This window comes from Geotrypetes seraphini, chromosome 10, assembly GCF_902459505.1.
Source record: "Geotrypetes seraphini chromosome 10, aGeoSer1.1, whole genome shotgun sequence".
NCBI lineage: Eukaryota > Metazoa > Chordata > Amphibia > Gymnophiona > Dermophiidae > Geotrypetes > Geotrypetes seraphini.
This window is the reverse complement of record NC_047093.1, coordinates 62,102,034-62,117,581: the sequence shown is the minus strand read 5'-3', so window position 1 is coordinate 62,117,581 and position 15,548 is coordinate 62,102,034. Positions and strand designations below refer to the sequence as shown.

Sequence of the window (15,548 nt, the reverse complement as noted above, 5' to 3'; positions counted from 1 at the left end):
TGTTCGGTGTGCATGTTCTGGTGTCAGCCCTTCGGGGGTCCCGCCCGTGTGAGGGACTGCTTTGGTACGTCCCATTCGTAAAGATTAACCTCTACTGGTCTGGAGAGTGCTAAAGAAGGAGAAATTAGGTTCTTACCTGCTAATTTACTTTCTTTTAGCTTCTCCAGACCAGTAGAGGTCCCCACCCTGTCTGTTATTGGTGTGTTGGTTCTGTTGCGCGGGCAGTTTTGTTTTTTGCTGCAGGTTCTAGTATTTTTCTAGGGCCGGGAAGAATTAAAGAACAGCGGCTGTGGCTCGGCTGGTTTAGCTGGCGAACTGTGGGGACATTTTTCCTTCTGGTATTTCTCCTCTGCATTTTCCAACAGCATTTGGGTATGTTAGTTGTTACTCCTATTCGGAGTATTGTTTCTTTCTAATCTAATCTAATCTAATCTAAACCTTAAGTTTATATACCGCATCATCTCCATGAGAATGGAGCTTGACACGGTTTACAAGAACTTAAAATAGTGGGTAGAGAAGAAGAAAAAGGATTACATGAACTTATGTGTAGAAGGGGGGAGAGAAAGGGGGGAAGGATAGAGCTACAATTTGCTGAAAAGCCAGGTTTTCAGTTGTTTGCGGAATAACTGAAGGGAGCTCAGGTTCCGCAGCGGGGTGGTGAGGTCGTTCCAAAGACCTGTGATTTTGAAGAGAAGGGATTTTCCCAGTTTGCCTGAATAGTGGATGCCGCATGGAGAGGGGAAGGCTAGTTTAAGACTTTGGGCAATTCTGGAGGAGTCGGGACTGGAGGAGTTGAAAGACAGTGGGATAAAGGAGGCAGGATTCCGTGAATGATCTTGAAAGCCAGGCAGGAACATTTGAAATGGATTCTGGAGATTATTGGGAGCCAATGAAGTTTGGCAAGGAGTGAGGAGGCATAGTCAGACTTGCGTTTTGAGAAGATCAGTTTGGCTGCAGTATTCTGGATTAGCTGGAGTCTTAGAATACTTTTTTTTGATAGATTTAAGTAGATGGCGTTGCAGTAATCTAGTTTGGAGAGGATGATGGATTGGACAAGGATGGCAAAGTGTTGTTGGCTGAAGTAGGATCTAGCTTTCCTCAGCTTGTGAAGGCTGAAAAAGCATGATTTTGCCAAGGAGTTGAGGTGGTCATTGAGGGAGAGAGAGGAATCGATAGTGATACCAAGGACCTTGCATGAGAACTCGAGCTGTAGTGTATCGCCTGTGGGTAGTGTGAAAAGTGTGGGCAGGTGTTCGAATTTTGGGCCGAGCCAGAGTAGTTTTGTTTTAGATTCGTTTAGTTTCATCTGTACCGAGAGGGACTAGGCACGGAGTCTCAATATGCAAGCTGTAATGTTTTCGTGGAGGTTGGTGAGGTTCTGGTCAGTCTCAAGGAGGACAAGGATGTCATCTGCATAAGTGTAGATTGTTTCCAGGGGTGATAGTTGAAAGAGTTTCAGGGAGGACATGTAGATGTTAAAGAGAATAGGGGAAAGGGGTGATCCTTGAGGGACACCGCAAGATGGAGTCCAAGGAGTGGACATGGTGCCATTTGTGTTGACGGTGTAGGAACGGGAGCGTAAGAAGTTTGAGAACCATATTAGGACGGTGGAGTCGATTCCAATCTCGGAAAGTTGGTAAAGTAGTATGTCGTGATGGACGACATCAAAAGCAGCGGAAAGATCGAATTGTAGTAGGACAGCGAATTTGTTACGTGAGTGTAGTTGTTGTACCTTTGAAATTAGGGAAACTAGGAGGGATTCAGTGCTAAAGCAGGGTCTGAAGCCATGTTGGTAGGGGTGAAGAATGGAGAATCTCTCGAGATAGGAGGAGAGCTGGGTAGCAACTATGGTTTCTAGAAGTTTGGTAAGTAGAGGGATATTTGCTATGGGACGGTAGTTTGATGGTAGGGAGGGGTCGAGATCGGCTTTTTTCAGAATAGGTGACAAGGCAATGTGGCCCATTTTTTTTGGAGAACAAGCCTGATAGTAGAGCAGAGTTAATGAGTCTCGTAAGGATGGAGATGGCCTGTGCAGGAATGTTTTCATAAAGGTGGGATGGGAAAGGATCTAAGATGCATTTGCAGGATTTCAGTCTGAGGCAGAGTTTAGAGATCTGGGGTTCAGATATGGGTTCAAATGTCATCCAGGATCTATCTGCTGGGATAGGGTTTGAGTCATTGGGAGGAAGAGAATTGTAAGAGACTGCTGAGGGGAAAGAGCTCCTTATGGTGGAAATCTTTTCATTGAAAAATTTGGCTAAGTCGTTTGCGGCTTGGCTATTCGGCAGACTGATGTAAATAGAGAAGGGAGTATATTATATACTGTCCCACAGTTTTGTTTTCAGTCTCCACCTGCTGGTCATGATTGGATATATACCCATTTGTAAAGATTAACCTCTACTGGTCTGGAGAAGCTAAAAGAAAGTAAATTAGCAGGTAAGAACCTAATTTCTCCTTATTCTGGCATCTTCTAATTTGACAACTTCTAATTTGACTGTTTTCTTATTAAAATATTGTTTAACTGTAGTCTATGTCTCCTTGTAGTTTATTAAATAAGGGGATGGCACGATACACTCGTCTTTGCTGCCTCGGTAATAATTCATATAAAAACCAGCCAAGCAATGCAGCTGTGGTAACATTACACTCTAATCTGCTTGCTTACTTTCAGAATTTCTCAAAACTGATTTTACAGAGTGGGCTGAAGAACAGTATTGATACAATAAGGCTTCACTAAGGTCTTTTCTTTGACAGACTGAGCTGGGGAAGTGCAGTGCTGAGAACGAAGCTCTCCGTCTAGCAGAAAAAGTGAGTGGGGCTGCTGTAAAACAGAACACACAAATTGCCTTAGAGAATCTCCATAAAGTGATAAATAATGTACAGTCTTTTGTAACGTAAGTATTCTTTAAATAGAGTGCACTTTCATATTTGACATGTATCTTCAATTATGTATCTCATTTTCTTGTTAATAATTAACAAATGGTATAGAATTTTAGGGTGTTGTAAAAAAAAATCTCCTTAAGTGATAGCTTCTTTTGCATCCCTCCAGACTAAAGAATGGCACGGTGGTTGTTACCCATGGCTAGCCAAGGGTAACCTGCCAAAAGGGTGGGGGGAAAAATAGTAACCGTGGAGCGGTGAATGGCCTTTTCTCCGCAGTTAAGGGAGGGAACGTGCGCGGTCACCGATCGCGTACAGTCCCCTCCCTCCTTCCTAAAGATCGCCGCCGCCCATCCGGGCACCTCCCTCCCTTCTCTTTGGGCAATTTAGAACTTTTTTCTACAAGCAGCCGGAGCCATGTGTGGCTGCCGGAAAGTACTCCTCTGACACAACCGGAAACTAGAAGTTGCGTCAGAGGAGGACTTTCTGGCAGCCACAAGCGGCTCTGGCTGCTTGTAGAAAAAAATTCTAAATTGCCTGAAGGTAAGGGGAAGGGAGGGAGATGACCGGACGGCTGCAGCTGTGATGACGTCCAAGAGACATTAGCAGCACTCACGTCCTCGATAAAGAAGCAGACTTTGGAGAAGAAAGCTAAATTATTATGAGGGACACTTTCCTTTCTCTTCTCTCTGTGCAGTTTTAGAAAAGTTCTCTGGATAAATTTGTCTTCCGCTGACTTAAGTAAGCATGCCAGATAAATAATGGAAGAAGGGGGAGGAGGACTATAGCGTTATTAGTCCTGCATGAAGGGCTCTTAGCCACATCGTGAGGTCACCACTGACGTTCTATTAGCTTGGCATTCAGTCAGTGTTTGCAAACACACATGCAGAACAGACTAAACAGTAAGGGTTTGGCTATGGTCTTGTGCCACGTGTGGGGGAATGAGGGGAAGGCGGGGAGCTGGCTCTGCATCTCTGACACTTTCCAGAAACAAAGAGTAACAGCTGAAACATCTCAAGAGCCACACTTAGCTAGCTGGCCAAACCCTGAGATAGGAAGTTCCCTTACCGTAAGGGGAAGGGAGTGAGGGAGATGCTTGGATCACGTGAAGGGGGATAGAGAGAGGGAGTGGAGAGGAACAGATGCTGAAGGGAAATGGGGAAGAGAGAGATGCCAGACTATGGGGGGAGCGGAGGGAAGAAGATGGGTGCCAGACCAATGGGGGGGGGGGAGAGGGAAAGGAGAGAGGTAGATAGTAGATAGAAGGAATTGAATGAGGAGAAGATGAGGAAAGCAGAAACCAGACAACAAAGGTAGAAAAAAACATTTCTATTTCTTTTTTTTTTTTTGCTCTAGGATAAAGTAGTATATTAGTTGGGTTGATAAATATTTATAAACAAAGCCCTGTCAGCTGAACATCTCTTTCTCTAGTTCAGTAGCCAAAACTTTGATTTATAAAATGACAGTTGTACAGAATATTGTTTCTTTTTGTACTTTAATAAAATAAGTTCAGTATAAAACTATTTTAGGTTTGTGTGGATGGGATCAGATGGTTTGCGGGGACGGAGACAGGGACAAATTTTTTCCCCATGTCCCTGCACAGAAATGGATGGGTTTACACTACTCTGCCAGCAGGTGGAGACTGAGACACTAACTTTTGGCTACAGTACAAGTGGGCTGTGCAGTCCCCATTACAATCGGTCTTTTCTCAGTCTCCAGCAGGTGGAGTGGTAAGCTTATGCAGTCTGTGCTGAGGTTTGTTTTGGGCCTGTTGGATCTGATTTAGTGAATCTTTCTTGTCCCTTATGCTGTCCAGACAGAGCTTAAGGGATGCTCTCGGGGGTCCTACTGACCTCGAGTGGGAGGCCACACTCGGAAGGGTTGAGTCCCTCCCCCCATCTCCCCAGGTTTTCTGAATGTAGAGGAGACTCGACTATACACCTGGTCACCTGTTCGGCACAGACTACAGTTTAGAGTGCCTGTGGGGTCTGCTCTCTTGAGACAGTTGGTGAGCTGTGAGAAGTTTAAAAAAAAGACATAAGAGATATAAAAGGAGTATACTGATGCTGCTGTTTTAGTATAGCATTATGCTTGGGTTTTTGGCGCATTCAGTATGAGCGCGTCAAAAAAGTAGCACAAGTGCATTTTATGTGGGTGCCGAGCAGTGGATGTGGCTGGCGGGTGCACAAAATGTTCTGGCCACCTCGAGGGGAACCCGGCTTCAGGAGTTGGCATGTCAGGCTCCCCTTCGTGCGCACACTGTCGGGAGGCGGTGGTGACGCCCAGGCCTCACCTGCTGCCCACACCGGGGTTTCTTCATCTGCCAGTGGTCTGGCACATTTGGTGTTGCAGACTGCTGGGGAGGCTAGGGATTCCCTTATCGCTGCAGCTGGGGCTGCTAGTGGTGTTTCTGTAGTGGTGGGGCCAAGTTTGATTTTGGTGCCGCATATTATTTCAGGTGAAAGTTTAGCGACAGCCTTTTCCTCAGTTTTGGCGGGAAGAGCGTCCATTTTGCCCATGGTCTCAGGCGACCTTCCTCTTGTCTTAGAGAGACAGGAACAGGTCTTAAATGTGTTTTCTGCACCTGCTATGATTTCTGGATTGCCACCAGAGTTGTTTAGCCCTGATTTTATTAGCCATGTGCAAGGCTTATTTGCAGGTGGCTGAGGGTCCTGCTTTGGTTTCCCGGGTCTCGGGGTCATCTGGGGGTCTTTTTCCCTTCCATGGCCGCCCCCATTCAGTCTCCTGCTACAGCTGCCTTTATTCATCCAAGCGGCCATGTCTTAGGACGAGGATTCTTTTCTGGCTGATATGTTTTCACCAGATGGGGACTTGGATCTTGGGGAGGTCCTTCCAGATCCATTAGGGGGACCTGATGTTTTGGATGGAGATTTTTCAGAGGTGCCGGTTGGCGAGGATGCATCGGTTGTGTGCATATTTCATCAGGAAGAGTTGCAGGAGCTCATCCTTCAAGTGTTTTGTTTTACACTTTGAAGAGGAAGCTAAGGACCCCCCTCGTGTTGTGGACCCTCTTCTTACAGGGATCCGGTGAGCATCTCGCTCTTTCCCTATGCATCAGGATATTCGGGATGTAGTGCATGCTCAATGGAAAGTTCCAAATGCGCTTTTTCGCTTGACGTGGTCCATAACCACATTCCTGATGGGGATAGAGAAACCTTTAAGTATCCGGTGGTGGATACGGTGGTCTCAGCTATTGCGCACAGACATTCCATGCTGGTGAAAGGTGGCTCAGCCCTAAGAGACTCTCAGGACCATAAAATGGAGGCTCTACTTAAACTAAGTTTTGATGTGGCTGCCCTGGCGGTCCAGGCAGCGATTTGTGGTGGTCTGGTAGCCCGGGCTTGTTTCCGGTGGTCTGAGAGAGTTCTTGACCGTGAGATGGCTGACTGGTTTTTAGTGGATCAGGAAGTTGCTAAGATTGAGTTGGGCGCTTCTTATCTCTCTGATGCCATATATGATCTGTTGCATGCCTAGGCCAAGTCCATGGCTCTCGGAGTAATGACCTGCCGTACCCTGTGGCTTTGGGGTTGGTCCGGGGCTCCTTTCTTTTCAGGGAGGAGTTAGATAAGCTGGTTCAGGCCTTGAATGACTAAGGTGCCATGGTTACCAGAAGACTGACCTTGCCATGTTTCGCGAGATGGTTCTGCCCAGGGACGTTTGAGTGAATTTTGTAGGTACCTCCCTGGCCAAGGTGCGACCTCTTTTCCTTACAGAGGATGTTTCTTCCAACGTATGCAGTCCTTTTGGGGGGGCCCACCGGGGGAGTTGCGACTCCTCCGAAGGCAGCTCTTCCACCCATCTGGCCCAATGACTTATTGCTAGTCCTTCCCCTGGTTCCATTCGGAGCCCGGTTGCAGGAGTTTTAGCAGGGATGGGCCGAGATCACAACATATCAGTGGGTCCTAGAGGTGATTCAGGACAGTGATGCTCTGGAATTTTCACAATCTTTGCCAGATTGTTTCCTCTCCTTTTCTTGTCAGGCAGCTTGGAAGAGGAGGGGTTTTTGGCGGACTCTGCTCAGGTTGCTGGACCTCAAAGTGGTAGTCACAGTGCCTCCTCAGGAAATTTGCACCGGCAGGTACTCCATTTACTTCGTCGTGCCCAAAAAAGAGGGTTTTTTCCCATTTTGGTTCTCAAAGGTGTCAACAAAGTGCTCAGAGTTCTGTCCTTTTATATGGAAACCCTGCAATCCGTAATTCTATGGAAGCTGAACGGATGGGAACTTGTATCTCTATTAGCTTCAGCTGCAGGGCAACTAAAAGATGATCCCTCCCTTTTGGGCTACCTACCCGGGAGCTTCCTGTCTTGCTCAGTTTGTTCCTGCAGCTTCACTGTATGGTTTCATCTCAGTTAATTCTGCTTGTGATTTGTTTTCACTTCCTAGTCCCTTTTTTTCGCAGGTTTGCCCAAGTGCTGCGGATCAACTCTGTGCGAGTGATCCTTCGACGGGAGATCGCAGACATCTTACATTTTGTCTGCTTCTGGAAGGTGCTCTGTAAGCCTGAAACTGCAGTAAGCCCTCTGGACAGCCTGCAGATTGAATCGGGTCTCCAGGTTTGGGAGCCATCTCTCCCCTGGTTCGAACGCAAAGGGGTAGAGCGCAGACTGCTGCGGTTCCGAGGAGGTACGCAGGGATCGGAACCGCGCCGTGTATCTTCCCTGATTTCCCTGAGGGGTCCTGGTGGTCGTGATCTGAGGTGGCAGGGAAGTTGAGGCAACCAGAAGATCTGAAATATCCAGTTTAATCAGCTCCTGAGGTAATGATCTCCCTATGCTTGCACTGTGTTTTGCTGGCTGCCATTGAAATACATTGCAGCACATGTCTGTGTTGTCTGTGAGTCACAGAGTTTGCCGATTTTCGGGGGTCCTCAAATCAGGGTTTTGGGGAGTTTTCCTGCATGCCCTGGTCCCCATTTTTACCATTTTCCTGCGTTTTTAATGGCCGTTTTTCTGTCAAAATCGGCACCTGCGGTGGCCATCTTGGATTTTCTTTAAAGTGTTTTAAAACTGTATTTTTTGGACTTAGAAGCTTCATTTTTGTTCCAAACTTCACAGATGGCTACCTCAGGACAGGATGGCATGGATTCATGCCGTAAATCCGGCGGATTGCTTGCGGTTTCGCAGCCGTGTATTCTGTGTGCCGCGGCCCGTCGGGGGCGTAACCAGTGTGTGGATTCCACACTTTCCTCCTCCAGAGAGGACCTGCTTTTCTCCGTTGCCACCAGAGATGCAATTCCAGCGTCTGGGATGCCGCAATTGTGCGATGAGGGCATTTTTCGCATATTCCCATTCAGGCCTCCCATCAACGTTTCCTTCACTTTGCAATTTTGGGAGATCATTATCAGTTTTCTGCGCTTCCCTTTGGTCTAACTATGGCGCCGCTTATCTTCACCAAAATTATGTCCAAAAAATTAAGTCCAAAAAATATCTTCACCAAAATTATGATTGTTGTGGCAGTGGCCTTCTGTAAGGAGGGCATTCTGGTGCACCCCTATCTGGACGATTGGTTGATTCGAGCAAAGTCTTTGTAGGAGAGTTCCTGGATTATGGCTCAGGTTGTGGATTTTCTGAAGTCCCTGGGCAGGGTGGTCAACCTATCCAAAAGCTGGTTGACTCCTTCTCAGTGCTTGGAGTATCTTGGCATTCTTTTCGGCACCAGATTGGGGCAAGTTTTCCTTCCAGAGAATAGGGTGTGCAAATTGCAAATGCAGATTTGCTCTCTGATGGATTGCCGATGTCCATTGGCACAAGACTTTTTGCAGGTCTTGGGGTCCATGGCAGCCTCCTTGGAAGTGGTCCAGTGGGCTCGGGCTCATATGCGTCCTCTTTAGTATGCACTTCTTCGGCGGTGTTTGCCTCAGATTCACAATCTGGACTCTCCGGTCTCACTTCGGGGATTAGTTTGGCGCAGCCTAAGCTGGTGGCTCCAGTCTTACAATCTGGTTCAGGGAGCGAGTCTAGATCAGCCCCCATGGACAGTGCTTCTCAGACACCAGTCTCTTTGGTTGGGGAGCTCAATGTTTGGTCACTCGGCTCAGGGCTGCTGGTCACTGGTGGAAGCATCCTGGTTGATCAGTATTCTGGAGACCAGAGCCATTTGGCTAGCATTGGTGGAATTCCAGTCCTTGCTGGAGGGCAGGTCAGTTCGAGCCCTCTCAGACAATGCCACAGTGGTGGCCTATGTCAATCATCAGGCGGGCACCAAGAGTCATCTAGTGGCGCTGGAGACCTCTCTGCTCATGGAATGTGCGAAGGCTTATCTTCGGGACATCTAAGGTTCCCATATTGCCAGCATGGATAATATCCAGGTGGATTTTCTCAGTCTTCATGCGCTGGATCCCACTGAGTGGTGTCTCGGGCTGGAAGCCTTCAAATTGATTGTTCAGTCCTGGAGTCGGCTGATCATGGATCTCATAGAAACAAGTATCAACACATAAGCACCGAGGTTCTTCAGGCAGTGCAGGGATTGCCAGGCTGAGGCCTCAATGCTATGGGCAGGCTTGGCCAACGGACAGCCTGCTGAATGTCTTTCCTCCTTGGCCCTGGTGGGCAGAGTTCTTCTTTGGATTGCCCAGTACGCAGGCCATGTGATTCTCATGGCTCCGGACTGGCTAAGGCACTCGTTGTATGTGGATCTGGTTCATTTGCTTGTAGCAGATCCTCTCCCACTACCCCTCGCACCCGATCTGACTCTGAGTCCCATTCCAATGTTCAATCTGGGTCCCTTTTGTCTTAAAAGGGCTCATCTAAGCAAGAAGGGATATTCGGATAAGGTGATCTCCACTATCTTAGGGTCTCATAGAATTTCCACCTCTTGGGCTTATATCCATGTTTAGTGTCTTTTTGAGGCGTGGCGTGGTTCCCCTTTGAGCTGCTTTGCCTCATATCCTGAAGTTTCTGCAGGATGGCCTGGGGCAAGGCCTTGCCTGGTCCTCCCTTCGGATTCAGATTGCCACTTTGTCTTCCTTTTGCGGTCTCTTACATGGTAAACTTTTGGTCTTCTCTCCGTTCCTTTTTTAGACACTACCATGTGGATGTTCAGGCGCGTCGGGACGCGGTATTTGGTGACTTTGTGGCTCCCACCTATGATGGGTACCTTAGGGGCTCCCACCTATGATGGGTACAGCTTTGGTACGTCCCATCTGTTTCTGTGCCAGTCTGGAGGGGCGCTAAAGAAGGAGAAATTAAGTCCTTATCTGCTAATTTTTTCTTTTTGTTCCTTCAAACCGGCACAGACCCTACCCTGTCATTTTGTTTAGTGTTTTCACGAAGAGTATGAGTTTTTTTTCCTGCGGATTTTGTTGTTTTGGGAGATTTGAAAGAGCAACGGCATTTGGTTTAGCTGGCAAACTGTGGGGTGTTTCTGAAAGATACTTGATGAAAGGTTCTTGTTCTAATCAGTATCCAACAGTGTTTTCCCTTTGCTTTCTCCTTGTAAGTGGGGAATTGGGATGTTGTTGTTTTTCAGCCTTTTTATTTTCTGCTTGGCTATTCGTTAAGACTGATTGTAATGGGGACTGCACAGCCCATTTATACTGTAGCCAAAAGTTAGTGTCTCAGTTTCCACCTGCTGGCAGAGGAGAGTAAACCCATCCATTTCTGTGCCAGTCTGGAGGGACTAAGGGCTAGATTCACAAAGCAAACCGATCGTGTACCGATTGGTTTGCAATCCCTTTACGATTAAATTTCCCTCCGGCCCCATTCACTAACCTCTCCAGCGATCCGCTTCAAATCCGTGCATGCAAATAAGGAGAAACGCATGCAACGCAAGCGACGCGATTCATCAACCAAAAATTTAAACCGACTGAGCTGGCCCATCAACTGAAGAAGCGACTGCTGGGGACCAGTCACAAACCTTCTTTTCCCACTGTCGAGCCAGGGGGAGAGCAGTGTCTGTTGGCTCCCAATGAAGCAACTTTAAGCAACTTTACATTAGCTCCTCTCACTGCCCTTCTTTTCCCACTGTCCAGCCGAGGGGAGAGCTGTGCCTGTTGGCTCCCTGACAAATGAAGCAACTTTCATTCTCTCACCGCCCAGACTGATCTCTGCTGCCTTCCCTGCAGTGCGAGCCTGTGGGTTTAAAGCAGGGCTGCATGCCACAGTGCAGCTCTGCTTTAAACCCGCGGGCTGGCACTGCAGGGAAGGCGCAAAGAGCAGGGCATGACTAGCTGAGCGCCGCCGGCGGGGATAACAGGGGTAGGAGAGTTGGGGCCCGAAAACAACAGTAAAAAAAACCCCCAACTGACACAAAACGCATGCACAGGGAAAGCAAATGGTCTGCACATGCGTGGGGATCGCACACCAGCAATCTGGGCAAGCAGATGGGGGCATTCCTCTGATCGCCCCATCTGCATATTTATTGAAGAATTTGTCGGACCTGCCCTGATCAGGCAGGTTGGTGCATCTGGGCTAAAAGAAAGAAAATTAGCAGGTTAGGACCTAATTTCTCCTTATGGAGCACATAGTTTTTAGGAGAGAGTTGCCTCTGTGGTCTATGACCTATCTAAATGTTCATGCCCATCCGCAGAAGCACTTCTGGCTTTCATTACTAATCTCTAAAATCTTTGCCCACTCCATGCCTCAGTGTACTGGAAGCACTTGCAATAGTATCCATGTGGAAAACGAGCTATCAAGTAGGGTTTACTGTGGGCATACCAGGAATTACAACAGAGAAAGGCATGTCACATGATTCCTTAAAGTTGGTTTTATGCACTGGTACGCAGTGTCCCCACAAAAATGATGTGATGATGGCTAGGGGGGGAAAATAATAATAATAATAATAACTTTATTTTTGTATACCGCAATACCACAAAACAGTTCAGAACGGTTTAAAGGTTAAGAGACTGTACATTTACAGCGAAGTTACAGAATATCAGAAAACAGTTCAGAGCAATTTATGCAATGAAGGTACAGAGAATTAGTTAACAAGTGTATGGTAGAAGTGTATGGAGAAGGAGGATTAAGACAGATTGTTTGCAAAGAACACAGCTTTGTAATGGCAGCTATTCTGTATACACCAGTGTATTGCAAAATGTGTGCCGTGGCACAAGATTTCAGTTGTGCTGCAAGACGGAGAGGGCGGGGGGAGGAGGAGGCGCCAGCACCAGTTGGCTGCCTACAGGATGTGCCTCTTGCAGCGAGAGGCACATCTGTAGGCAGTCAGCTGCTGCTGGCACCTCTCCTCCTTGCCTTTTCTTTTCTGCATCTCCCACTGGCGGCTCAGGGCCCAATCTGGAGGGCCTCCATGCATGCACGGATGTCAACGGGATGACGTCACGCTGTGCGTGACATTGCATCGAAGTCACGTACTTCAGTTGCCCTCGAGCCACAGCCGCCAGTTTAGTGTGCTGTGGCTCGCAAAGTTTGCGAGACACTGGTATACACAGATTGAATGACTTATTTCAGTCTGCTTTATTCATTACTCTCGTTTTTCTTACTTCAGGCAGTTGATGTCTGGAGCAAATTCTTTGAATCTTGTGGCTGAAGTTCTCAAATCTGTGGACAAAATAAGTGAACTCAAGGAGGAAGATTGATGAAAGACCACTAAAAGAAAGCAGCTGAAGAAAAATCCAAACACAGACTGAAACCACTAAAATAGAGACAGATGTGCAACAGAAAGCTTTGCAAAGACAAAAGAAAAACTTCAGAAACGATTTACAAGGGATGAACAAAATCTTTAATAAAAAGGAACCAATGTGGCAATCAATGCTAAATAATAAATATGATAAAAAGGGTTCTCAAGTGTAAGTCCACAGAAACTCCTTCCTCAGGGATCCAATTGATCTTGTGGCATAGATTCATGGAACCATACTACACAAAACAAATAAAGCCTTGAGGCTGTTCAGGGAATAGTGGCCAGCAAAAGCCACTAGTCCCCGGACAACCACCGGATTGGAGCTTTCACACGCCTCAAGGCTTTATTTGTTTTGTGTAGTATGGTTCTATGAATTTATGCCACAAGATCAATTTGGACCCCTGAGGAAGGAGTGTTTTCTGAAACACGGACCGTGTTGGGTCCTGTGGACTCACACTTGAGAACCTTTTTTATCATTTTTATTATTTATTATCTAGTGTTGATTGCTACATTAGTTCCTTTTTAATAGATTATTTCCCTTGTACATTATTTTCTGCAGTTTTTCTTTTGTCTTTGTCCTTCGACTTTGAATTGTAGTTCGCTTGGATATTGTTCTTTTTTTTTTTTTAACAGAAAGCTTTGCAGCCATACATTAGTAAATGTTATAGAAATAAACAAGGAAGTCATTTTTACACAGAGGTTCCAAAGCTATTAACTTTTTAACGGTTCTATTTCAATAGCATCAGGCAGACAGTATCTTTTGGTTCCTTTTTGTCCTTCAGACTTACATGTACAAACTGCCTTTTTTATTTTAACAGACTTCCTCTTAGATGAAAATATAGAATAGGCTTCATGTCTTGATATTTTTATATTTTAAACAGCCTCAGCTATCAAAAATTAGCTGTACTGTTCACATTTCAATTTTTAACCAGTTTGACATGTTTTCCAGACTACAGTTCTGTTTGCTTATAGTTTTTCTGGCTAAAATTCTTCTGAACCAGAGCTCTACCTGAAATTAACAAAAGGATAAATAAAGGTGTTTTGTGTATGGAAACATCTTAGGGCTCCTTTTACACAGCGATGCTACTGCTTAGTGGCGTGCTGAATGCAAAGTCCATGGGCTTCTTTGCATTCAGCACATGCTAATTGGTAATGCAGCTTTGTAAAATGAGCCCTTTATATGCTAGTTATTTTAAAGGTGATTTCTTTGACAGGAACCTACTGCAAACTTTATGCATGAGTGTACCAAATATAAGAATTGGAGATTGTGTCTTACTGCTGAGTGCTGACAACTACTTAATCAGGAAATCTCTGGGCATCAGCTTGTCAATGTACTTAAATGGACCTCCACTCTGTGTATTTAAAGTTCCATTCCTACTAGTTGACTCCTTTCCCTAAACCACTAGATTAATGTATGTGTATGTTTTTTTTTGGGGAGGGGAGGCTGAAGTCCTGGTCAAGAGGGGTTAGTCTTGTTCTTTAATCATGTGAATATAAATACATTTGATGTACCATATATTTATACATACATCACATTACTTAATCACCTATCAAGATGCTTGAGACATATTCTAAAAACCAGACTTTCAGCCCTCATTAGGACCACCTTTATTAGGGCTGTACATCACTCACCTGACCAAGCCTCCCACCCTGGCACATATTATCTTGCTTTCCTCCTCCCTCCATCCCCATTGCATTCTTACCTTATCCTGTCTCCTGTTACCCACAGCCACAAACAGCAGCTGTGCTGTTCTCATTCTCTCTCTCTTCCCTCCACTCCCCCCCCCCCCCGACACACACTGAAATCACCGCAAGAGGAGAAGAAAGTGAATTGTTGCATATTGGCTTGCTTTTGCCTCTGTGCCTGCTTAGAGCCAACTGCTCGTTTGAACCTGCGGGGCTAATCCTTCATGTTAGAAAAATAAATACAGTGCTCCCAGCTTCAAACTTTTAAACATTCAGAAATAAATAATTAAATTAGGTAAGACAATTAAGACATTTATGTATACAATATTAAGAAACAGTGCTGGCAAGGTTTGAGTGTGTTTTTAGCAAAGGTATTGGTACTGTTCTGAAAAAAAAAATCTAAAGTAACTAGCAAAACATTTGCACTTTAACTAGATGTTTTCTGTGAACAACTGGATGGATTTCAGAATAATATTCCTTAACCTGTTAATATTTTGTTGCTCTGGTTTGGCTTATAGAATTTCTGTCATTTAGGAAATTAAGGCCACTAGAGAGAATTTTCTTTTCTCTCTTTGTAAATACATTTAAGAGCAATTTATATAATAAAATGACTATTGTTTTCTATATAATGGGACTAGAACTGTGCTGCTTATATCTAATAAGATTGTTTTTGAAAACTTATCACAGGCAGAAGAATCAGCCCTAATGCCTAACAAAGCAGAAAAATACCATTCTTTAGACATAGATAATAGAACTGTTTAGCGGAATATACTTCCTATCACACCAGTTTTATTTTGGATTCAGGTACAGTAGATATTTTCCTTGTCCCTGGAGAGCTCATAGTCTAAAGCACAGGTGTTAAATTTGGTCCTCAAGGGCCACAATCCAGTTGGGTTTTCAGGATTTCCCCAATGAATATGCATGACATCTATTAGCATACAATTAAAGCAGTGCATGCAAATAGATCTCATTCATATTCATTGGGGAAACCCGACTGGATTGTGGCCCTCGAGGAAGGACTTTGACACCCCTGATCTAAAGGGTCCTTTTACCAAGCAGTGCTAAAAAATCTATGGTAACCTTAATGTGACCACTTTATAGCGCTGCTGGGAAAAGGCAGATTTTTCTATTTTTTTCAATACAGTGGTACCTTGGTTTACGAGCATAATTCGTTCCAGAAGCATGCTCGTAATCCAAAGCGCTCGTATATCAAAGCAACTTTCCCCATAGGAGATAATGGAAACTCAGTTGATTCGTTCCACATCATTCCTCACTCTTGCTTTAATGGTGCGTCTTGGGTACGTCCAATTTCACCCCCCCAGCTTAGAATTATACTGATCCAGTAAAACGAAACAGGGAGCATCCCTGTCGGGATTTTTGTATATGATTG

The 15,548-nt window shown here is 45.5% G+C and overlaps 1 protein-coding gene across 2 annotated transcripts in view; it reads left to right on the top strand.

Moving 5' to 3' along the window:
- The window catches only part of ENTR1 (endosome associated trafficking regulator 1), a 43,903-nt gene extending 29,119 nt beyond the window's left edge, over positions 1-14,784 (top strand). The window contains exons 7-8 of one of the 2 annotated variants that reach the window (XM_033960332.1): positions 2,752-2,805; positions 12,341-14,784. In XM_033960332.1, the coding sequence (XP_033816223.1) occupies positions 2,752-2,805; positions 12,341-12,382 (96 nt within the window). In that variant the 3' untranslated portion in view covers positions 12,383-14,784. Of the gene's footprint in view, positions 1-2,751; positions 2,892-12,340 lie in introns of both variants that reach the window. The other variant, XM_033960330.1, reaches the window with a different exon arrangement.
- The last annotated feature ends 764 nt before the right edge of the window (positions 14,785-15,548 follow it).